At 47.0% G+C, this 25997-nt stretch overlaps 1 protein-coding gene across 1 annotated transcript in view; it reads right to left on the bottom strand.

Moving 5' to 3' along the window:
• Positions 1-25275, bottom strand: part of IGF1R (insulin like growth factor 1 receptor) — a 293279-nt gene extending 268004 nt beyond the window's left edge. The window contains exon 1 of the mRNA XM_032836038.1: positions 25131-25275. Coding sequence (XP_032691929.1) covers positions 25131-25224 — 94 coding nt within the window. The 5' untranslated portion in view covers positions 25225-25275. The remainder of the gene's footprint in view (positions 1-25130) is intronic.
• Between the last annotated feature and the right edge of the window lie 722 nt (positions 25276-25997).

The following is a 25997-nucleotide window of genomic DNA, read 5'->3' as shown; positions in this document are numbered from 1 at the left end:
TGATAAAAATATAAAGTGGGGAAAATGAAGATAAAAAACTGTGCATATAGTATAATATAATATAATATCCATTTTATTTTTAAAAATATATAGATATACACATAAGTTTAAGGTAAAAGACTTCGGGAAATTACAACAAAATATTAACAACGATTACCTGTGGATTGATCGACTAAAGATGATTGTTATTTTCCTCTTTACCTCAAGATAGTTTCAGATTTTCCCCTAATAACCATGTATTTTTATTATAATTTGAAGAAAGCAATGAGGGCAATAATTATAAGATAAGGCAGCAGGCAAATTTGCCCCTAATAAAAGGTTCATTTTTCATCAAAGTGACAGGTTATCTCTGAACAGGTCAAATATGTGAAATGGTTATATCGCCATATAGACACATGATAGTTGAATCAAATTCTCAGAACTACCTGAACCCTCTCTTAGAGGACCCATATGTGGGAGGCAGTGGGCTCTCCTGGGAGCATAATCACTGGAAGGAGGCAGGAAAGCTTTGCTTGGATTAGAATCTTTACCAAGACCTTAAAACTCTCTGAACTTTCATTTCTTTAATGTACATCTATAGAAAACCCATTAAGTGCCAGGCACCGTGGACCTACATGAACATATCTCTTGCATTCATGGAATTTCCGGCTTCCCTTTCCAAAATTTTACATTAAAGCAAGAACGACCCCTGCTTTGCCCTTTTGGCATGGGTGAGTATGATTTGATAACCAATGCTGTTCTAGTACAAGAATCAGATTCGTTTTACAGCAATTTTTTAAAAGTGTGTCCAAGATCCACTCCCCCAAAATCTAAGAACTTAATGACTTTTAAACATACAGACTTGCTAGAACCAATCAAAAGCATTAATATTTTGACCCTCAGGGACCACCACAGACTCATTCTGCCAATTAAACATGTCAAAGCTCCCAAGGTAGCCTTCATGAGATAAGAGAAACATGCTCGACAGTTTTCACAAATATTTTTGGAGGAACAGCAACCACAACGGAAAGCTCACTGCATGAGGAGAAAAGGGAGCTCGCTGACTGCCGGAGAGGAAAAGATGGTGGCTTCAAACACACAAAATTCAAAACCAATCAGCAGAGCCCGATGCAAAGGGGGTGCTTATCAGGAACGTGCACATCACCTATTTCACAGAATGAACACGGGCCTCAAACAGCAGTTGCCCATTTGCTAACTTAGAGCACCCAGCTCCCAAGCACTCTGCACCATCAGCAGGAATTGGAAAGATTTCTTCAACAGCCCAACGTGACGCAGGAGGGTCCGACTGTGATTGCAGAGCCATGAACCCCGCCTGGAAGAATCCAGTGGTCACCATCTAGTTCGTTACAAACACAGGTATTCCCAAAGATGATATGTAAGGTCCTTCTGCTAGGAAAGAAAGAAGGAAGGAAGGAAGGAAGGAAGGAAGGAAGGAAGGAAGGAAAGGAGGAAGGAAGGGAGGAGGAAGGAAGGGAGGGAGGGAGAGAGACAGGAAGGAAGGAAAGAAGGAAGGGAGGGAGGGAGGGACGGAGAGAGAGACAGGAAGGAAGGAAAGAAGGAAGGAAGGGAGGGAGAGAAAGACAGGAAGGAAGGGAGAGAGGGTGGGAGGGAGGGAAGGAAGAAAGGACGGAAAGAGAGAGAGAGAAAGAAAGAAAAGAAGGAGGGAGGGAGGGAGGAAAGAAGGAAGGAAGGAAGGAAGGAAGGAAAAGGAAAGAAAAGGAAAGAAAAAAGAGAAAGAAAAGAAAAAAAAAACCTAAAAAGTTACACCCAGGAATTTGAGGTTTCCCCCCAATTTTTAACATTAAGAGAACCCCCACAAAACTATAGCTAAGAGAGCTGTTGTTCCCCCACTGGATGGGCAGTTAAGGAAAGACAAAACAAAAAGCTGTGTTTCCTATTTATGACTCCTAGAAAGAATGTCCCTGGAAGACAGGCTGTTCCACCAGTATATCAATTAGCCACACTGGGTAAAACCATGTGTCCTCCAAATGGGCCCAAAAGAACCCGGGAGAAGGTAAGCAATAGTAGGTAGGAATAGGTAGCAACAGGTAGAATAAGTAGCAATAGAGGTAGGCAATAGTGCCTTAATGCACCCCTAGCTGACAACACAGCCCAGCATCTCCAAAGAACGATTACTAGGCTATACGGTAGAAGCTGGACATTAGGATTTCCACCCAGAAATATTTGTGTTAATCCTCATGAAGCCCCAAACCAAGTATCACTAGATATCCTGCTGCAACTTCTTAGGCACCTGGACTGGGGAGGGGGGGCCCGAGGGAGGTGGAGAGAATCTGTTCACCACAGATGAAATGATTCTGAGACCAGAATTCGTCAACTCAATCAGGACCACGTCAGTGGCCAAAACATCATCCCTTAAAGCTGAAAGGTTTTTGCATTTCTGAAAATGTTTTGACTTTTATGACAAAATAGACCAGATTTTTCAAATTTTCAAATTTATTCAAAGGAGGAATAAAAGTCAGAGCCCAGGAGCATTTGGACTTGAGACACTTGTGCTGATTTACACTTTCATTTAACGGGAAGGGTTTGTTGGGGAAACGTGAAGTCTGACATTCCATCATTTTCTTGATGACTTTGGATCTTTCTCCCTTGTTGCAGGAACCCTAAATGGTCCCACTTCTTTTAGAGTCAAAAGGTGTAATCTGTACCTGAGTAGGTTTTTCAAAAAGAAATAAATAAATAAACATTACCGTGAAGGAAACAATTGGTGTTATTGAAAATGCGTATGGGCCCAGGCTAAGTCACTGTTCTGTGGATTACATTCATAGACATGCCAGAAAGCTAAGAAAGAACCCAAAATTTAGCCTGTGCCCTCCTGTGCTGATTAAACTGAAGTTCTTTTAACTTATCGCCTTCATACAGATACAGCCCTGTCCAAACAAAAGAGCTCAAGAATTCTTTTGAAAGAGCCCAAACAAGAGCTTAAACTTGCAAAGCTATTTTTCAGAGCTCCATAGTACAACAACAGGAAGTAGAACTTCTGGGATGGGGATTTTGCTATTTATTTTTTCTTTCAATGGCTGCTTTTAGCTGAGAGAGAGAAAGTCTACAAGGCATTACAAATCCTGGAAGCTATGAATCAGGAAGTGGGAACTGGTTGGTGCTAAAATGGCCAGTCTGAAAATCCTGGCTCTTTTATGTAGTCGAGTCTCCAAGGCCAGGAATTTCAGAAATCTTAGGCATTTTTGCATTATTTTCTGAATCTTGAAAGAGCTGAGACTTGAGAGAGAAAGGCCAGAGAAAATTAACCAGTAAGTAAGCCCCTAGCCTCTGGCTTCATGCCCCAACCACCACGCATACCTTGCCCCCATAATTAAAGGCTCAGTGGGAACGCGCTTTCTATAAATGGGGTTTTGTTTAAGATGCTGCTAAGGGATGGGGGGGTGAGAGACTCATGGTTTTGCACAGACAGAGCCTGCCCCCACGCCTCAGCCTCCTCATTCCTGCCCCGTGGTGAACCTTCAGAAGGCTCGGGATGGTAAATGGCTCTCATCTCAGAACAGCCGCTAGATGATTAAAAATAATGGTCACTTTTGTTTTCGGGGGAGAGACACCACCGGATGGATCCTGCTACATCTCAGTAAAATCCAGAGGTCCGTGGAACAAAACTACATGAGTGTGTTCAGCCCTGAAGATTGGAGGGGATGCTGCTCTCATTTTAGATCACCTGTTTCTAACGGGAGCTCAAGGAACAGCATGGAGCTCGCTTTCTACAAAGGCTGCATTTGCATCAACCTGAGACACTCGGCGAATGTCCGCGCGGGAGTTTTATTACGCTGATCAAGGGAGACGTGAGCACCACTGTCCTTCTTCCAAAAGTAATAACAACTCAATCAGAAACTCATTCCTGTTCCAAAGTCCTAACAATCTGAACAGCAGAAAGCTACCAGAGCTTGTAAAATATTCCCAATTATTTTCTATAGATATCAAACATAGCACCTCTACCAGCAAATTATATTAGATGACAGGTTTTTAAAAATGTTCATCTAGGTGGAAAGCAATGGGAAAAAAAGAAGGAAATAAAGTCGTTTCCACTTGCTCCTGTCAGATACTATCATTTGGGAGGGCTTATTATTTTTTTTTTCTCCCAGACATCCCCATAAGTAAACGTGACACAATCAAGCCAAAAAAATACAAACTGGAATGTGCAGAATGAGGACCTGCACGGATACACCAGGAAGGGACCACGGAGGACCCGCGGACCCCTCATGTCCTCCACCCAACGTTCACCACAACCTCCCCAAAAAGACTCTGGGTTATTTCACGAAGACCACTAGCCTTCAGTTTATAGGATTTTAATATAGCATCAGTAAGAGAACCAATCTTTAATAAGCTGTTTTTGCCCTCAGGGAACAAGCATATTCCTTAACCTGGCCCCTGAGGACCCCCCAAATCGCTCCCAATTTACCAGCCCCACCCCCTTCCCCACTACTACTTCCATAAACCTTCGTCTTCCTCTTCTGCCTTCTTCAAGCCCTGACCTCAAGTCCTGACCTCAGCCCACCCCCACAGGCAGGAAAATCCTTCTGGTCCTCCAGCCACCTCCTCCGTGAAGCCCCCAAGATCCCTTCAGCATTGGGATCTCTTCCCCACCTTCCACAGCCCTTCCCCAGCGCGCTCATTCTGTTCTCATCCATAAAAGGGTCCTCACCCCAGCAGGCATGCGCTCCTTACCTTCCCAACTAAACCAGCTCTTTTTAAGGCGGGGGCTGCACTGTATGCCCATGGCTACCTCCAGCAGGTCCCTGAACATCCAGGCTCTCCAACCTGTCTCTCTCTTCAGCTCCAACAAAACCAGATTCTCCCTACCTAGCTCAGCTCGGCCTCTCTTGGGCCCCTGACCTGCGCCTCTACCTCGTCTGCTCTGCGGCACAAGCAACTCCAAATCCTCCTCCTCTCTTGCTCATGGCAGCCGAGTCCCAGTGGTATCATCAGCCCGTGCTCCCACGGGCACCCTGGGCAGTACCAGTGGACATGACCCACCACCCCTGCCGGGAGCCAGAGCACCCCTCTCTGCCCAGGGCAGCTTATTCCCCAGGCGGCCAACCTCCACGGCCACGGACACCCCCATGGCTGTCCCCTGCAGTCTGCACGCCTCCCTGGCAAGGCTGCTGAGGGGGCTAAGGAAAGGTGGGTGTGAGTGCCTTCCCGCTGCCCTCCAGAGAGTCGGGGTGGAGTTCCTGGACCTAAGAAAAAGGAGGGGGTCCCAGAGTTCCTGCTGCTATCCGGCGCCCGTCACACTCCACCCACACACCTCCCCCTCAAACTTTCTCAGCTGAGAAGAATCCACAGGACCAGCCACGCACATGTGACCCTCAGGACAACTTGGGGACCCAGACTAGGAAAAGGTGGCAAATCAGACACTCTATTCAGAGCCCAGGGAGGTAAAAAATAAATGCGTAAATAAAGGATCATGACTTCCTCGTAGTTAATTGACACACATTCACCGAATATTCAGATGGTAGTGGAGATGAAGTTCAGGGAGGAAAGAAGCAGGGAAAACGTCCTGTGGGCTTAGGGCCCCTTTATTCCATCCGGCCCGTTTTCAGGCAGAGGAGGCTCCCAGAAGCGCATTCAAAACGCTCCTTGCAGGTCTCAGGCAAGTGGGTAAAAGGGGCTAACGCTGCCCTAAGGAAACCCAGCCTGTGAGTGGCAACCCACACGCAGGGATCCTCGTGGGTAGAAGCCTTAAGATGGTCTTTATCTGTCTCTAAACTGCTTGCGGGATTTACAAGAAGGCTCGATCGATACTGATTTTACTGTCATGGGAGTGACTCACCATTAAATCCTACCCAGCTTAAAACTCAGCTGTGAACAGATACAAAACAACATAATAGCAGGGTCTGATTTAAAATAGCAAGTATAACTTGTAAACAGTTAATGCTTATAAACAATTAACAATCACCTCCCCAGCCTTCTGCATTTGCCGCCAAAGGAAGCTCCCACCAAGCTCGCTGAAGTGGGTGACTGTCCTCCTCGGACCCCCTCCCGCCCCCCCCAACCCACAGACCCTGGGGGCATTGAGAGGAGCGCCTCTGAGCCGGATTCCATACATCCAACATGCGTGTGCGCACTAAGGAACAGAGCTTTCCAAAACCCAAAGCTAAGCTCTTCTGCAGTATCGTTCTCCTCCGTGCGGCTACTGCGGAGTTTAAAAGCAGCAACTTCTTTGTCCAAAAGTGGGGGAAATGGGGTCATTTCCTGTGAGATTTCCCAGTAATTGTATTCCTCTCCAGCGGTATTCACTTGAAGAAAAGCACCAGGCTACACAGAAGACAAACCACACATTTCAAGCACTTGACCGGAGCCTCGGAAGGCCAATGTGCTTAGTGCCATTCCGAAAACACGCGCTCTCAGGTACCAGACTCCGCAGAATTGTTCAAAATTGATCTGTAACCAATGCTCAAAATTGGCAGAGAATTTATAGGTAAACAGAGTCCTGGTCTTGAGAAGTCTCAGCCACAGCTCATTCCTCCGCCATTATACCAAAGCCCCAACCCCCAGTGGGATGGGAGTAGAAGGTGGGGGTCTTGGTGAGGAGATTAGGATTAGATGAGGTCCTGAGGATGGGCCCCTATGATGAGGTGAGTGTCCTCAGAAGAAGAGAAAGACACTAGAACTCTCCATCTCCCTACCCCCACCACCTCTACCTCTCTCCCCCTTAACCACATGACCCTACAATGAAACGGCCATCTGTACAACAGGAAGGGGGCCCTCATCAGACACAGCATCTGCCTACACCTTGGTCTTGGACTTCCAGCCTCCAGACCTGGGAGGAATAAATGTCTGTTCTTTAAGCCATCTAGTCTGTGGTAATTTATTATGGCAGCCCAAGCTGACACAGACCTTCCCACAGCTCTGGAAGGGGATGTGCCGCCAACCTGGGGTAAAGGCACCCCCTTGTCATGTGACAGTACTGCCCATTGAGGGAAAGAGCGGTCACAGGGGCTTCTCAGGCTTGTTTCCGAGATGCAGGGAAAATGCCAGTCCAATGTCCAGACCCGGATGAGCCGTGGTGGCCAGCGTCCTCCCTCCCACAGGGCCCAGACCAAGAGGCTGCTCCACTGAGTGGAGGGAGAGAACTCCTCTTGTAGCCAGACAAGCTCAGCGACCTCCCAGTCTTGCTGGAATGGAGCAGGTCCAGGCCTGAGCCCTGACTCCTGGTTAAAGCAGAGGGTGACAGATAACTCAGTACAAAGAACAAGCCCCAAGAGCATCTGCTGGAATGGCGGGTGGCCAGACAGACCTCACCTTCGACACGCACCACATGCCCTGTGCAGTTCAGCAACATGCCCCTTGGAGCCTCAGTTTCTCCCTCCGCAAGGCGAAGGCTCTGGCTCTTCTCTTTTGAGATGCTCCCATTTTTGCCCAAGGAGGTCAATCCCTGTTCTTGGGGGCTGCCTATGCAATGGGAGAGTCAGTGCCCAATTAAAAAATGGAGCTGTCAAAACAAATGAAAAACTTCCAGTGTAATCAGTGAGGGAACCATATATCTAAACAAATCTCTCTTCTGGAAAAAATAAGGAAATGAAAAGCAATTACGCATCACATGGCTGATTAGCAATAAATTTCACTTGTGACTTGACGGCACCAAAATCTGACTCCTGACTTACTTTCCCTGAAAGGAAAACATTATCTGCGATACTCTCTTATTATGAAAAACAAACCCATCCCTGGTGACTCAGCCCAAGTAGACTTTTTTTTTTTTTTTTGGATGAAGCCTTCCCTGACCTCACACATTCTCTACTGTGCTCCCATAACACCTGCAACAGCCCCAGCTTGCCCCCTCCCCCAGGGCCATTCAGGGCAGGAGCTGGTCTTCTCAAATCCGTCCCCTCTGCCCCACACTATCCCACATGGTGTATGCCCACAACGGAATCAATCAAGAAATAAGGTGTTTTTCTATTGTAGTAAAATAAATGCAACATAAAATTTACCATTTTGACCATTTTTAAATGCACGAGTCAGTGCCTAAAAGTACATTCACACCATTGCATGACAACTACCACCACCCCCATCCACCACAGAACTCTTCAACAAAATTAAAACTCTTGGAGTGCCTGAGTGGATCAGTGGGTTCAAGCCTCTGCCTTCAGCTCAAGTCATGGTCTCAGGGTCTCGGGATCGGGCCCCACATCGGGCTCTCTGCTCAGCAGGGAGCCTGCTTCCTCCTCTCTCCTGCCTGCCTTTCTGCCTACTTGTGATCTCTGTCAAATAAATAAATAAAAAATCTTAAAAAAAAAAAAGTTTAAAAAAAAAACAAAAACTAAAACTCTAAACCCATCAGAAACTAAGTTCCCATTTGCCGCTCCCCTCGGTCCCTGGCAACGGCCATTCTATTGTCTGTCTCTATAAATCCCACGACCCTAGGCACCTCATATGAGTGGAATGATATGGTACTTGATTTTTCATGACTAGCTCATTTCACTTAGCAGGATGTCCTCAAACTTCATCCAAGCTATAGCCTATGTCTGAAGCTCCTTCCTTTTTAAGGCTGCATAATATTCCATTGTGTGTACACACCACATTCTGTTTAACCAGTCAAGCACTGACAGACACTCGGGTCCCTTCCACCTTTTGGCCACTGCAAATTGTTATCTGCTGCTGTGAACATGGCTACGCAACCATCTGTTCAGCTCTATGCTTTCAATTCTTCGGGGTATATACTAAAGTAAGGTTGCTGGATAAGACTACAATTCCACATTTAATTTTTTGAGGAACCACCATAAGGTTTTCCGGTGACTACAGCCTTTCCATGCCCAGCAGCAAGGCACAAGGGTTCCCATTTCTTCACATCCCTGCCAACACTTGCTATTTTCAATTTTTTGGGAATCGTTGCCCTAATGGGTGTGAAGTGGTCTTTCATTGCGGCTTTGATTTGCATTTCCCTAATGATGAAGTAATGTTGAGCATCTTTTCATGCGCTTATAAGAAGTAAGTTTTAAACCAAAGGAATTAACTGCTCCTCCCCAGAGAGCTCTTCTCACAAAAGAAAAGCACCGTCACTTACCTTGAGTTCATAAGGTTGATTAAGTGGTTTGGATTCACAATACATTTCCCTTGGAAATATCACCATTAGGTGATGCCCCCCTAGCAAGACCACCCAAGCCCACCTAATGAACTCTTGAAAGAAGACTATGCCTTAATCCCAATCCTGGGAAGTGGAGACCCTTATGACCCAAGGATGTGGAGCAAGAGGGCAGTTCCTTCTCACTGTCCCAGAGGAAGGTTCTCCAGCAAAACATTTACTAGCCGGGGGCCATTTCTTCTCTTTATTCTTTTTCTTTTTCTTGTTCTTTTTTTTTTTTAAGAGAGAGAGAGCACATGAGCAAGTGAGCAGGAGGAGGGACAAAGGGAGAGAGAGAATCTTAAGCAGACTCCATGCTCAACATGGAGCCCGACACAGGGCTCGATCTGAGACCTGAGATTATGACCTGAGCTGAAATCAAGAGCTGGATGCTTAACCGACTGAGCCACCCAGGCACCCCACCAGGTGCCATTTCTGCAGCTGGCTTCCCACCCCATGACTAAAGCTTCCTCTGGAAGTCCCCCGCCCCAGACTCTGGGGACTCCCATCTCTGCAAGCAGCCTTCGACCAATAAGGAGCACAGATTCTCAATTTTCTCCACTTTCAATCTAAAATATTTCAATCTAAAAATTTCAATCTAAAAATTCTCCAATTTCAATCTAAAATAATTCACTTTTCTGGATATGTATAATCATGCTTTTCAGACCCCGTGCCCTAAATTTTGCCTGGGGATGGCACTCCTGGCCCCAACTACTCATGCCCTTGACCAGGCAGATCTGGTTCTTTCCTAGAAGGCCACTGGCCCCCTAGTTACCTGGCTCTTCCTGAGGCAGGGAGAGTGCTGGGAAGTATACCATTCACACTACCATGTGAATGACTCGTTTCTGTCATTAGGCCCAACACATGGGCTTTTGGGGGATCCAAATTATCCCTCTCCTAAAGAAGAATGTTTCATGACCTTCCACAGAAGCAGAGGGGTACCAGGAAGAGCGAGAAACTCAAGGGAGGGAGGCACATTTCCCAGAGACAGAGAGGCTAGACAGCATACTTCTGAAATGCCTCTAGATGTAACAAAACTAATGTGAAGGTCAGAAAAGGCAAACATAGTTAAGAGTAAAACACAGAAATCAGACACACCCAGGACATTTTGAGTAAACAACATCTAATGTGTAAATCCTCCATCCTTAATGACAGTAACTCCTAATGGTCATGGTAGACATGCCATTCTAAGGGACTGATGTGTATTCATTTATGAACACATGTAACCATCCTCTGAGATGGGCCTCCTTATCATCTCCCATTTTACAGATGAGAAAGCTGAGGCAGAGATGGCAAACCAGGTGTCCCAGGAACAGCACAGCTGTAGACTCCTTTGGAGAGGTTCCGGGCTCTAATTCAAAACTCAAAATGGAACCTGGACTATCCAGCATGACTGGGGCAGACAGCATCTGGGAGATGGCAGAAGGCCCGCTTTCCAGATGAAGAAAACACAGACCAGTTGAGATACTTGGCTCTACTTGCTCAAACAGGCAGATGATTTAAAATTCAGAATTCACTATCCTGATAGCAGAAAAGTAACGCACAATCCCCCGGGCCACATGATGTCACCCTCCCAGGAAGCCTCTTGCTTTACTGCGTTTTGCCATGTTATTTGTCCGGTGAAAACAGTTTCGGCTGTAGAACAAGCAGCACGAGTCTCCACGCACCAAGTGCGGGCTAAGGGCTGGCGGTTGCTTCTCATCGAGAACTACAATGTGCCCAGTCGAGTTAAAAACATAAATCAATAGGAGTTAAAAAGCACCAGTAGCAAAGCCCAGACCTGGACGCAAAGTTGGCATCCTCCTTCAAACAAATCATTCCTCATTCCTCTCAGCCTGGGCGGTGGGGGTTGGAAACAGACCTGCAAGATCTGCCAGCACTGCGGGGGGTCGGGGTGAGGGCAGGTCGGGGGGTAGAGGCCCCTCCCCATCTCAGGTCTACCCGACCCAGCACAGATGGGGACGAGGGCCCTCTCTCACCTGGCTTCCCTTAGAAAGTCAGAAAGCAAGGCCCTTGGTGGTGAACGTGAGAGGGCTAACCTGGAAAGGTTTCCCTTTGAGAGGAGTCTGGTAGGACTCTCACAGTTGCAGCACTGGTCCTTGACCTTACCAGGTACCCCTGAGGCCCCTGATGAAGGTAAGGGCTCCTCCACGGGAGCTTTTCTGAAGTCCAGGGAGGCAGTTTCCAAAGGGCTCAGCTGTGTCAACTGCCTCACTGGAGGCTGCTCCTCTGGGGGTCTCCCTCACTGGAGGCTGCTCCTCCTGGGGTCTCCCTCATCTACACCTTCACTGGTCCCCACCAACCCTGACCCCATCAAGAGGCCAGAGCAGCCTCCCCAGCACCCTTCCACCAGTCCGCTCCACTGCTCAAAAGGTTTCAAAGTTCCCCACTCTCTACCCATCACTGAGTCCCTTCTCAGGTGCCCATGGTTCTAAGGACCGGGTCCACCCCCTCAGCGTGCACCGCCACCACAGCCCCCACAGGCCCTACCCTCCTAGGGTGCTATCCCCTGGAACCCTGAGTCAGACTCCCTGAAGCCCTCTCAGGTTCCTCAGCAGCTCAACGACCCCACCCCTACAGCTCACACACACTCTCCACGGCCTTCATCAGCTGCCATAATTAAGCAGTGAACACATGTGCCTGGGACCGTTCACCAGAATCTGATGGTCCCTAACTGGAGAGTAAGCCCTTGAGGAGAGAGAAAGTAGTACACATTTTCCGTATGCTCTCAGAGAAGCTGAGGTCATTGGAGGCCTTGATGTCAAAAAACAGGGCTTTGTAACCTCCCCACGGCCCACCTTGTACCTCTCTTCTTCTTCTTTGTTAAAGATTTGAGAGCACGTGCAAGCGGGTGCAGGGGGAGGAACAGAGGGAGAGGGACAGAGTCCGCACTGAGAGTGGAGCCCAGTGCAGGGCTCAGTCCCACGACCCTGAGATCATGACCTGAGCTGAAGCCAAGAACCACGTGCTTAACCCACTGAGCCATATCGGAGCCCCCCCCACCCCCGCCGCCGCCCTCCTCTTTAGATGGAACATAACCTTGAATGTAAGGATCCATGGGAGCCAGTTGGATTGACTTAAAGACAACTTCTCTTGTGGCTCAGAGATGCAGCCTGTTAGTGGTTACAGAGGATGAGCTGAGGCTCAAACTTAATGAGTTAAAACTGCACAGGGGGGCGCCTGGGTAGCTCAGTGGGTTAAGCCTCTGCCTTCGGCTCAGGTCATGATCTCAGGGTCCTGGGATCGAGCCCCGCATCAGGCTCTCTGCTCAGCAGGGAGTCTGCTTCCCCTTCCTCTCTGCCTACTTGTAATCTCTGTTTCTCTCTGTCAAATAAATAAATAAAATCTTAAAATAAAACAAAAAACTGACGGGACAGAAGGGAAAGGAGGTCCAGCCTTGAGTAACGGTGCCTGGGGCACTCGGGAGCCCCGGAGAAAGGCCAGCAGGGGCCGCCATGGCATATGGAAATGACAGATAAAAACATGCCTTTGTTGGGTGTTTTCGACCTGCTGGTTCTGCTGGGCATCTCAGCTACGTTAGTGCTAATCCTCATAGCATCCCAAACGTCCCAAGCTACAGAGGCGAACACAGACGCCCGTAGCTCCCTTCCCCAGATACCTCCCTGCATCAGAGAGAGAGAAGCAGAGAGGTGTGTCAGGAGACAGGGCTTCAAAGGCAGTGCTCCGGACACACAAACCCCACTGACACGGGCAGATGAAAGGCAGGCGCTGTACCAGCTTGTCCAGCTGAGCTCACATTCACGCTGTTGAACATTCTCATGGCAATTTTACAAGACACTTTTTTTTTTTTACAAGGTATGCTCGAAATTAACATGCCAGGTTCAAATGATTATGTTTACATTTTCCGTAAGAAATATCCCGCCTCACCGGTCTCCTCAGGAGCATGAAGCTGTTAAGGATAATTTCTTAAGTGTTAATTAGTTTCAGGAGTCCTCTTCATGCCATCCTAGACAAGGAAACTTCCGGGGCTGGGGGTCAGGGAGCTGACTGCACCTTCACTGGTCCCACAGTGGGGTCAATCAAAGGCCTTGGCCAAAAGCCCAAAAGGAGAGGGGGCCCTCGAGGGATGAGGGCCTTTACGATCAGCTGCCGTCCCTATCAGGATCCAGGCAAAAGCTTACTGGCCTCACCAAGAAATCGATGTAAGAAACAGAAGCAAATATCTGTTCACAGTATTTCTGCTGGTTCCAACCAGACCTTCCAAAGAACTCCAGCTCTTTCTCCCTTGTGTCTTGGGATCTGAAGGCTAGAAAGTTCATGAGAATTGCCCCCGGCCTGCCCTGTGATTCAGGAGAGCGAGAGCAAGCAGGTGCAGAGGTGGCCCAAGACTCCACCCAGGTCCTCCACATCAGGCCAGGCCCAGACCACAACACCGCGGAGCCCAGCTGGACTGCCTGCCCTCAGTCAGGCACCCGGCACCACCAGGGTGTCCCACTATCAGCAACTGGTGGCGATGAATGATTCACTAAATCCTATGTTCAGGGAACTCAGGGAACAAGGCCTCCCTCCACAGGGATGGGGCAGCCTTGCCACAGGGCTGGACTCGCAAATAGCCTTTCCAAGAGTTTTAAGATTTTTGTTCACCTCAGTGTGCAAAAAGCCTGATGAGAGAAAGATTTTATTTTTTTAAGATTTAGTTATTTTTATTTGAGAGAGAAAGTGGGTGAGCAGGAGGGAGAGGGAGAGCCAATCTCAAGCAGACTCTGTGCTGAGTGCAGAACCTGATGTGGGGCTCGATCTCACCCCCCTGAGATCATGACCTGAGCCGAAACCAAGAGTTGGATGCTCAACTGACTGAGCCAGCCAGGTGCCCTGAAAGAATGATTTTAAAGATAATTTCATTGCTTTCAAGTTCTACATAGTAGGGACTAGCACGATAAAATGTTTCTGCTGGCAGAGCTATAATGAAAAGATGACGATGAATTTGTTGTAAAAGAGTCCTTCCAAGTGAATGAGAAGGGGAGGTGGGCGGGGGTTTACCCTCCTAAGAAGTCTTCTGTTTGAGGTCTTCCTATGTGCCAGGCACTGGGCCATTTCCAGGAATTCAAAGATGACCAAGATACCATCTTTCCCATCCCCAGCCACTGGGAGAAACAGTATGGGGGCCATGTGCTAACAGAGCTACAGTCTCACGGGACCCCCTGGCATGCACAATCCAGGCCATCAGAGAAGGTGAAATTGTAGCTAGTGCTTCACAAAGTTTTCCAGAGGGCAAATTGGTAACATAGTTGTTTTAAGCAAAGGGGATTCCACCTGCCAAGGCAAAGAGACCTCAATGTGTACAGCCTGTTTGAAAAAGAGCTGAAGGAGTGGTTGGAAACATGAAACTTCTGAGACAATGGCACATGGCAGTCCTGAGAGCCCAGGAAATGATTTCCAAATTAAAAATAATAAAAAGGAATCATGGGGAAACACATCTAAAACGTTCAAGGTGTAAAGGGGGAATAACCACGTATATACTAAGTGTCGTCTCAACTAAAGAAGTGAGAAAGTGGATTCTCAAAATACCCCAAAAAGCATGAAACCAAATACAGAAAAATACCTAACAAACTATATATAATGTAAGACCTAACACCAGTGACCAAGTGCCTGTTCTCCATTAGGAATTCTGACTGGTAAACATCCTAACAGACTTAAAATTGCCCAAGGCAACACCTGTAAGAATGATAATTAAAGTGTTACCACATATTTCAATAGCGCACTGGGAAGTAAATCTTGCTTTATTTTTCCAAACCCATTAGTAGGGTTTTTTTTTTTAACCCTCTAATCGCGAAAGAAATATTTTAGAACTTTTTATTAAAGTCCTGTAGAAACATCTTCAATCCTGAATTGTGAAACGTACGCTAGATACAACAATTCTGCCAAAATTGTTTCCATCACTTAGGAAGGCCCTAATTGTAGCTCATTCTTAAAGGAGTCAGCGGACACCATTCGGCAATCTTAGTCCAAAACCAGATCCCAGTGGTTTCTAGAGAAGCCTGCAGTCCCCACATTTTCCTGCAATCGGTTCCCAGGAACCAAGCCAGAAGGCGAAATATAAGGGATGGGGGATGATGGGGGTGGTGTCCGGAGGGAGGAGGCGATTGCTATCTCCATCCTTGGGGCCACAGCTGCTTAAATCAGCCACCAAACAGGCTGAATTTCCTTTCTGACCACTAGGTGTCGCCTACGCATTAGTGAGGTGGGCAAAACGCACATGGGACACTTCAAAGGCACTGGTAGAAATGGACAACTGGTAGAATGACTCGGGAAAGCATAATGAAAAGATCCTTGAAGTCAAAGGTGAACTACAGCGGTTTAGCACCGTTTGCTGAAAAAAGATAAAATCGTACCACTGAGCTTTAATGAGCCAAATGCATCTTGTCAAGCATTTTAACAAAATTAAGTTTTATTGTAGAACATTAAGCCCCTACTCTAGGTCAGGCTTTATATCCATCACATATAAATGACAAGGGCAGTCCAGTATCTAGTGTGCCCTATATTTCCGGCACTATCCAAACAACACCCGTGTTTAAGAATGTCCCATCCAAAAGAGCAGTAACAAGCTGAAGTTTGAGGGACTGAGTACATGTCAGCCTCTGTTCTAAGTCCTTGACGCAGGTCACTTAACTTTTATAAAAAATGAAGTAAGTAGGTTCTACTAAAATGACCGTTTCACAGACAAGGAAACTGAGACACAGGAAAATTAAGGAATTGGCCTGGGATCTTAGCTACTGAGGAGCTGAGATTTCATGCAGGCTCACTGGCTCCCCTGCTCCCTACAGCCTCATACAATGACCACAGCTCAGGTACAAGACAAAACAAATCACCACTGTTAACCAGCATGGTAGTGGTTACGAACTCAAAAGGAGTAAGGGGAGAGTTAGGTCTACAGAAGTGACAGTAATCTGGAAAGCTTCATGAAAGAAGTGGACTCTGAGTTAGAAATGAAAAGACATCATCTCAGATCTATCAAAACCACAGAAAGGTATTAGGGGAAATTAATTCCACCTTTAGATAGCTAACACCCATGGGGCGCCTGGGTGGCTCAGTTGGTTAAGTGTCTGCCTTCGGCTCAAATCATGATCCCGGGGTCCTGGGATCAAGCCCCATGTTGGGCTCCCTGCTCCGTGGGGAGTCTGCTTCTCCCTCTCCCTACACCACCCCCCCCACATGCTCACAAGCTCTTTAGATTGCTACCATCCTGTCCCTACTTTAGAGATCTAAAACCTAGAGGTTTCTAAAAATAAAAAACTCCATCCCCCCAATTTTTCTGACTTTAGGTTTCCATATATATTAGAAAATGTTTTTATGTTGTTGTTTAATGAGAAAAGGAGAAAACCTCCCCAATTATTTTAAGTGTCTACATTTCTGTTGAGACTCATAAAAAACTTAAATAACTTGTTCAGGGCCAAACACCTAACTGGCAGCAAAGGAGAAACCAGGACCAGGTGACTCTGCTGTGCTCTAAAGCCCCTCCCACTCTTCAGTATGGGGAGGAGGGGGGATAGCAGAGCAATAAAAAAGGAAAAACATTCCAGACCATGAACACAGCAGGAACAAAACCACCAAGAGGGGAATGGCACTGTTCATTAACCACAGAGCTGAAGCGTGGGTGCTGGGGAGTGCTGGGAATTAACATAGGATCCCTACAGCAGAGTCTATGAGGAGCCCTGCACTTGATTCTTGAACTACAATGCAGCACCACAAAAGGCACATGCAGAAGATTTGAGCTTGGCCAATCCATCAAACCAGGAAGAGAGCCCAGGAGTCAAAGTGGCCAAAGCAGCTCAGAGGCCCCCTGAGCATCTCCTCAGAGAGATGATGCAGGCCTGGCCTGGACCAGAGTGGAGCCAGAATCAGGAGCAAATCTGAATGATTTCAAGGACTCAGTGAGGCAGAAAGGAAACAGTCAATTAACCAGTCTCCCCAGAAAAGAATGGGTTGTTGAACTAAAATTTAACTAGACATTCCATCCCGATCTGACATCCGTTGTTGGAAATCTTACTGAGGTGCATGTTAGAAAGCAAATCCCAAATCTATCTCCCAACCATGTAAAGCGATGATATCAAATGAATTTCCTGTAACCAAACGATACCACATTGCCACCTAACATATGCCGTTTACTCATTATCCACAGAAATCAGACAACAGAGCAAAGGAACGCTGAACAGAGGCTCTTCCTCTGTCACTGGTCTCTTTGTTCATTTGTTTTCATGGCCCTCTGTGCTTCTCTTTCAAATCCTGCGTGTGTGAGCTTGTATATTATCCCACAATTACGAGACCCAGGAAAAAAAGAGGCAGAGAATAAATTCAAGACAACACAGATAAATCTGAGCCCATCTGATGATTTTACAATCTAAATAAAGCTAATGATTTAGAGACCTGTTTGCCAGGTGGCTTATGGACCTCACACCTTGGCTTTCTCTAGGCTTCCTACTTTTTTCCAGGAAGTTATTAAAAGTCACTCAGATACTTCAAATTTGGGGAAAACGGTTGTGCAGAAACTCATCTCTCCCTAATTACCATCAGACTTCTGTTCCTTAACTATTAACTAGAGCTATTAACTAAAATTTGCCTAACCCAAATTGGTGCTATCTCATTTACTTAGTCAAATATGTATTTCCAATAATCAGTTTGAGAGAGACAAACCACGCACTGACTGTATTTTTACAGGAGAGGACAAGCTGAAAGTATGCATCCAAAATATCTCAGGAAAATTTAAAAGTTCTGCTCTATAAAACATTTATGCTTTAAGACTGTCAAAATATATTTGTGCTTCCATGTCAAGAGTAATTTAAACAGTAGTATGCATACACCTGAATTACCAAACTGACAAATAATCCCAAAGCCGGTTTAAAGAAAGTTAGTGCCAGGTTAAAATGATAGTAGGCATACAGAGTATACAAGACAGAAACAATAACATATTTAAAACTGTCAGAATCTGAATGGATGGATGGAAACACACGCACACACACAATTTTGAACAGCATTTTTATTATATAATTATTACTGAAGTAGATGCCTGTCTTGTTAAGGGGGCTAAGAGAGTGAGGAGTGAGATAAAAGAATAAAGTTTCGAGGCACCTGGGTGGCTTAGTGGGTTAAGCCGCTGCCTTCAGCTCAGGTCATGATCTCAGGGTCCTGGGATGGAGCCCGCATTGGGCTCTCTGCTCAGCAGGGGGCCTGTTTCTCCCTCCCCCCTGCCTTCCTCTCTGCCTACTTGTGCTCTCTCTGTCAAATAAATAAATAAAATCTTAAAAAATAATAATAATAATAATAAAGTCTCAACCATCCCCCCCCACCCCTGCCCACCACCAAGAACCTTCTGGACCAGGAATAGAATACTTCTAAAGTCTTTAAATATATAAATATATATATATATATATTTTAAATCCAGACTATTATAATGTAAGCAATTTAAGAAAAGCATGGCTCTCAGAGCAGTATTTGGTGGCACCAGTCACATGCATCCCCATGAGGCTAAGCCACCAAACTATTTCAAATAAGAAAGTATGAGCACCAAGACCATCAGCCACCCTACGCGGGCAAAGTCACTCAGCTCCACAGATGTATCCACAGCAACTTACACAGTAAGCCAGCACCAGCACTACCCAAAGAGAGGATAAAGAGAATAAAGTCAGTCCCCACGTCCCTACTTACTTTTCCCAGGCATAAATAACAGCAACAGTACACTTTAAAAGTTACTATAATCATAGGCATCCATCCCTCATCATAAAAGAAAACTACTTTGTTATGTTCCAGTAAGATCCGAATAGCAACCTGTAAGTTAAAAAATTCTTTTAGTCAGGGCAAAAAAAAAAAAAAGAAAATGAAAGCCTTGCTTACTAGTTTCTTCAGGGTTCTAAATAAACATAGCGAGTGATTTCTATGGTTTGACTCTACCTTGAAAAGCGTATGTAAAATATTTTATGGTATCAGAATGAATTTCTAAACTTAAAGACCTGAGTCCCATAAGTGTTGTATGTTTTTACTGAAAAAGCTGAGGGAGGGGAATAAAAACTATTTCTCAATTCAAGAAATAATCAATATTTCCTTAAGATTTTGAAATGAATCAATTTCATAAGCCATAAGTGAAATTGGCATAACTGGAAAACAAAAAAGTAAGGAAATCTTCAAAACTGATAGCTGGGATTTCACAACATGAGTAAAACGGATGCTTTCAAAGTTGAAAACAATCTAGTCTTCGGAAGTTCAAAAGTCTCAGAATCAAAGATATTGTTACTATTTTGAGTCCAGAAAAGGCCATCGCAATTTAACAAAAGAAACAAACTTCATCTTGCCAAGGGAATATGCATCTATCGCCATAACAACTTAACTTGTTTTTCAAGATCCTTTGTTTACTAATCATTTTATACCAAACCTATACCCTTTTCTCAGAACAAATCAGTTTTTTACCAGTCCTTGGAGGTGGGAGGGGGAGGGTAACACATATCTCAGAGTTTTAATCTTTCCAAATACTGAAAATTAGTTATGCTCCCCAAATGTCAACAAGTCTCAATGTGCACAAACATCAGGACTGTTGCACGTACCACACCCCGCCCACCTCAAGTTTAAGCCAGATTATATCTTTACAAGTAACAGGAAAACCTCCTCTTGATAATCTGAGGCCAAACACCATATTTTCAAGGGTTGGTGGCGGCGGGGGTGGGGGGCGGTCAGAGGGCTTCATTCATTATTCACTTTGTTGTTTTTAGGGTGTTCAAAATTTTCCTGCCGAACATCTCAGAGAAATCTAGAAACAATATCCCAAGAGTGTGCGCAACCATTATTTATTTAGCACAATCGAGAGGAGGGCATCTCTTGGACTCAGATAGCACCGGTCACAGGTCGGCTAAGAAAAGCTATTCAAAACAAGTTGGCCGGCAGGCACAGACGCCCCTTCGTGGATTTTTTTTTTTAATAAGTTTTGAAAACAAATCGCAATAAATCACAACCCAGAAAGAAACATGGCTTCTACTTTTTAGGATTAAAAAATTTTTTTTTCAAGATTTAATTGCCTCCTCGATCTTCTTCTCACCCCTTCACACCCTTAAAAACAGCGAGTTCTTTTAAATCATAAAGCCTTACAATTTAGAAAGTGTCCTGATAATTTCCAGAAAGCTAAGCAATGTGTAAATCCAAAGCGGTTTTGAAATAAGTTTCATCTTCCTTACAACTCAAAACGTGCTGTGCAACATTCATGTACACACCTGTAACTCCTAAAGTTTTGGCAAAAGGTGAAGGCAACACTCCATACTTTTAATCACAATTGTCATAACCAATGTTCTGGAAAAGCAGAGAGGCTGAGCAAAGATGGGTGAATGTGTCCTGTGTCATGGCCCGCTGTGCCACTGCAGTAGGGGGTAGTACGGTAAGGTGGCAAAAATGGTACAATACAGGCCTTGAGAAGATGCAGCAACACTGGTTAACTTCCTATTTGAAGCCTATAGAAATGTTTTTAAAGAGCCTTTAAAATGCTGTTTGCTGTCCATTTGATTTGAAAACAGCCTATCCTGTGTCGTGTCTAAAAAAGATCTGAATATCCAAAGCAACTTTGTTTCATGCAGGAGCTTATAAAATGCCCCAAGGACAAAAGCAAAGTCCTCTTTACTTAACACACTGCCTAGCACAGGGTCCAGCTTTCATACATAAGGTGCCCAATAAGTGCTGGCTGGATTCAGCTGCTTCTCGCAGCACACTCTCACGAAACAAATGAAGCCAGACTTAAAAGGAAGCTACTGTCCCTTGGGGTCTCCCCTTGGCAAAACTCTAAGGCAACAAGTGAAAATGATACAGCTGATTTTCATTAGGGCCCTGATCTTGCAACAATAAGGACAGGAAACATTTTTATTAGTAAACTAAGCCTTAGACAAAGACCAAAAACAAATGTAAACAACAATTATTCTCTATGCCTTTTCCTGTTAAAAGGCCAAGGTAAACCTGGAAAAAGGCATAACAGTTAAAAAACAAAAATGCCTCTGCTATATTTGTAAACCTTTTGTTCCATGAGAAATCTGAAATTTAAAAAAAATTGCTGTATGCCTGCAACCACCGCTATCTCTTACAAAGATGGTGTTTCTGCTCAGATTCTAGAGCTCTTTAAAAAAAAAATAAAATGAGCATCAAAGAAAAAAACCACCACATTCATCCTCAGTCTTTACCACCAGAGTAATCTGGGATGTCCAAAAAAGAAAGTGGAAAGTCTTTCCCACCTTAAAACATACATTATTTCTTTGTTAGAAAACACATGTAAGAAAACTGGAAATAACAAAAACCCATCCAGACTCGGCTCCTAAACTTTGATCTTGGAAAAACCAACTTCACTTCAGATGCAGTGAAGGATTTTACTGTCACAAATCTGACTTTCACTAGCATTGGTGTTTTTGTTTTTTGTTGTTGTTGTTTTAATCCAGCCCCTAATCCTTAATTTGAGCTATGTGGAACCAAGATTTTTTTTTCCCCCTTGTCCTTTTCTCCTGTGACGTTGAATCCCTGCTGCTCAACACAGAACCTCAACCTTGAATTTGTTGTACGGCTTGCTTATAGGCATGGATCTGAAGAACTCCACAAATAAAAAAGAGACAGACACCAACCTGCCGGACAAATTTACTAATTTTAATCTAATCTCTACGTTCAAAGGAACAGAATGCATTCTTGTCAACCTTCACATAGCTCTTACCAAAAAACACAACAGATTTACTGGGATGTAATTCACATGCCATAGAAGTCACTAATTTAAAGCGTACAATTCAATGGTTTTTAGTACCTTCGGAGTCTTACGGCCATCACCACAATCTAATTTTAGAACATTTTCATCACCCCCAAAAGAAACCCCATACCCATTAACAGTCACTCCCTGTTCCCTCCTCCCCACTCCCCTTCACAACCACTAATCTGCTTTCAGTCTCTACGGATTTGCTTATTCTGGACCTCATATAAATGTAATCATACAATATGTGGTCTTTTGTGACTGACTCCTTTCACTCAGAACTTTGTTTTTAAGGTTCTTCCAGTCAACATTAGCATACTTCTTACGGATGGATTTTTCTAATCCTTCTGACAAATCAAACATATAACCTTTTAAGCTTCAAATCCTGACCCACACCCCATCCCTCCTCAAAAGTACCATTTACTTGCTAGTTCCCTCTAGAGAGTCTAAACTATAATTTGCTATTTAGGTTCTTTCCCAACTTCTTATTCTGGGCTCTTCCTCTGGTAATAAAACGCCAACTTCTTTAAACACCAACCTTTCACATACCTATATTTCTCTGACAATAGGACATGGCTGTGCCTGGGGCAGAAAGATGACTGAGTCCTTTTAAGGAGATGGCTACAGTATGTTTGTAGTGCTATGGGTTTTGAAAAAGAAGAGGAAGGAAAAACCCTCAGATGATCTATCACTCATAACTTCCATAAGCCCCTTATTTAGATGCTCTGTTCACATACTGATACAAACACATGTGAAGGAGTTCATCTGCCTCAACAGCTTCTAAATAGTCTAAGATTTAAAAGAAAATCACCCTACTGCTGTAGGTTTCAGTATTCAAAGAGTAAACACTAATCCTTAAATATGCCAACACAAGAGGAACCAACCCATCCCAATTTTTATCGCTATACTAAAGAGCCAAAAGAATTACCCATCTCTGATTGGATTCAGTAGTTTATTTCTATCAGAATTAAGTTTTCTAGCACTTTTCTAACAAAGAAAAAACACATGTTAACACTGAGGTTTATCGTTTTCTCCTGAAAACTTCAGAGCTGTGGGAAGGAGCGGACAGGGAGTGAGGACTTCCACAAACCAAATCAGGAGTCAGGGTGCCTTCTGGCCATCCGTCAGTTTTTCAGGAACCAACAATTTTGGAGGGATCCCTGAGAAAAACTTTGGTCTCTCGGTATCATGAAAAATGTCCCTTCTCCTCCTGTTTTCTCAAGAAAGAGCTGCCTTTCAGAAAGAGTATTTTTCATGAAGATCGCTCCAAACAACAAGCCATCCTATTTTAAAATACCCGACTCCTTCCTCAAGAAGCAAGGCCATCACCGCCGCGGTGAATTTCAGAACTTACTAACGTTAAATAATAAAACTAGAGGCATAACACACTTCAGTAGCATGCCATAAAAAATGGATTGGCTCTCCTGTGTCTTCTAAACTGCATTTTAACTTTTAGAGGCTAGGAAACCCTCTTCTGTCGTCCCCCCTCCCTCCCCATACCATCTGTAATCCTTAGAAGGGAGCCGAAAACCTTTCGTCCAATCCAGTGAGCTGGAAGTTTGGAAAACAAAGAGCAGGAGAGCTCAGATTTGTGGAAGGTCCGGCCTCAATCTGCGACTTACTCCGTGTAGTAAACACTAATTCTTTAAAAATCTGCTCTTACTCCATCATGAACTCATTTCTTACAAGACACTTAAGAAGGGTTTGTTTACACAGTCTTTCCGAATCGCCCCTGTGATGGGGCCAGACCGCCCCCCCCGCGCCGCCTCCCGATTCTCCCCCCGACTCCTCAAGGCTCAGTCGTGATATTTTTTTTCAAAGTTAATTGGCACCACCTGCATACCCTCGGCAAACATTACTCACCAACACGCCCTCACCGTTCCCAGCCCCAGTTCTCCGACTGCATTTAAACTTTAATCGTGTTCAAATTACCCTACCATCGTGAATGTGCCAGTAAAGCATGCTTCGGTTTTTTGAGGATGTGAACCCCCTCCCTCGCCTCCCTCCATACACCGTGGGGCCCTAAATCCTCCCGCCCGCCCCCCTAGCGCTTCCCTACCCCTACCCGACGCTACCAAAACAAAAGCTATCAGATTGCAAGCGATAGCGAGCGCGGAGCGATATTGCTTATTAACTTTGTACAAAGGGAGTGCGGGATGTGGGGAAGGTAGAGTCACACAACTCCGGCCACAAACCCAAGGCCAGGGCTCTGCGCTCGCAAAACAAAACACCCTCCCGCCCACCGCCCCCGCTGCCGCAGACCCTGGCGCTCCTCAAACCGCGGCGCACGACACCTCTCGCCAGGGCCAGGCGCCTAGGTGTCCCTGAGCGGCCGTGTGGCGACAGCTAGCGCCCGCGTTGCGAGCACGTGTGTGGACATGCACGTCGACTCGGACCACACACCTACTCCTGCACAGTCGGACGCTGCCCGACCACCCCCTAGCCCCGCCAGGAGGAGAGGCATCTACAGGCGGATTGCAACTGGGTTGAAGAAAGTCCCAGAACCCTCTAAACTAGTGGCCCAGACGCGTTCCCGGGAAAAGCCTGACTGATGTAGAGCCCCCGACCTTGCAGTTTTCCAGGGGCGGGGGCTGCTAAACTGGAAGGCTCCCCTAACCCCAGAGCAGAGCAGCCGCGGGAAGCCCAAGCTGGGGGGCGGAGGGGGCCAGGTAACCCGCCGAAGATCGGGCGAAAGTGACGGGAAGGGAAAGGCCAGGATCCCTAAACGCCCGAGGGGCCAAGCGCGCTGCCGACACGAGGCCGCGCCGGGAGGTTTGGAAACGTGTCCTGAGGCTACGGGGCCTCTCCCCGGGCTCCTCACCCTGGAACGCCACGGCCGGTGGGCTCCCCGATCCCCGCCCCCCGGGCACCGTATCTGCCCCAGCAGCCCCAGGGCCCCGCGCGGCCGCGGGAGCTGTCACCGCCGTCTGCGCGCCGCGCGGGGGCCAGCTTTCTGTGCGGAGTGGCCCGCGCGCCGTGAGGGGGGTGAGGTGTGGGTGGCGGGGCCCGGCCCGGCGCTAACTTCCCCGACGGATCCCAGAGCGGGCACGGCCGCGGGGGAACGAGCGCTGCCCGAGACAACCGGCCCGCGGGGCAGGACTCTCGGGACAGCGAAAGAGAAAGCCCCCGGGGCCCTTCCCGCACGAGGGTGAGCCGAGCCGGGGCGCCGGGGCCGCTCCACCTTCCGGCCGAGCCCCTCCGCACCCCGCCCCGCCGCTCCCGAGCCTGGGGGCCCGACAGCTGCGGCGATGGCAACTCGGGTTTCGCAAACAGGGCGCAGCCCCTCGGAGGAAAAGTTCCCGCAGTGGCCGCGGGCGGCGGGCACATACTCACTTTCTCCACTCGTCGGCCAGAGCGAGAGCGCGGCGGAGAAAAACAGGAGCCCCCACAGCGAGGTCGGGGACCCTCCTCCGGAGCCAGACTTCATTCCTTTTATTTGGGACGAAATTCCCTTCTCTCAAAAAAAAAAAAAAAAAAAAAAAAAAAAGGAAAAAGGAAAAAGGGGGGGAAAAAAGGAAACAAGAAAGAAAAAGAAAACGGGAAAGAAAAAGTCTCAAACTGAGTCTTCGCCGCCTCCGAAAACAGGGCGACGGAAACAATACTCCAAAGGCGGCGCCGGCCGGGGACCCTCCGGGTGCGCGGGGCAGGCGGGCGGCGGCGCGGGGCGGCCCCTCAGCGCCGGCAGCCTCGGCCCAGGGCTCGGCGGAGTCGGGAACCCGAGGCGCGCCGGGGCGGGCTGTCGGCGTCGTCGGCCTCCATTTTCAAACCCAGAGAGGCAGGAGGGGGGGAAAACTGCACAGAAAGGGGGCAAAGCCCAAATTCGTCTCGGCGAAGAAAAACAAACGCGACCCCAGGCAGAGGGGGAGGCTGTCCGACACCCGAGCCTCCGCGGCTGGAGGGCGCGACGCAGTTCGCAAGATTGCCCCGAAGTCCGGGTCTCGGGCGAGGCCGGCCAGGGGCAGAAATGCGGAGTAAAAATGAATGAGCGGCTCCCCCTCCTCCTCCTCCGGGCTCCGCTCGCCGCCGCCTCCTCCCTCAGCAGCGCCGCCGCCGCCGCCGCCGCCGCCGCCGCCGCCGCCGCCGCCGCGAGCTCCTTCCCAAATCCAGAACACACACAAAGCGGCGGGCCGGCCGCGCCGCGCTCAGCACTCCCGCCGCGCCGCCCGGGCTCCGCGCCGGCCCCCGCCCGGCCCCCGCCCG

This window comes from Lontra canadensis, unplaced genomic scaffold (genome assembly GCF_010015895.1).
Source record: "Lontra canadensis isolate GAN:19392208 unplaced genomic scaffold, GSC_riverotter_1.0 scaffold89, whole genome shotgun sequence".
Lineage (NCBI taxonomy): Eukaryota > Metazoa > Chordata > Mammalia > Carnivora > Mustelidae > Lontra > Lontra canadensis.
The sequence above is the reverse complement of the archived record's forward strand: the minus strand, read 5'-3'. Positions and strand labels throughout refer to the sequence as shown.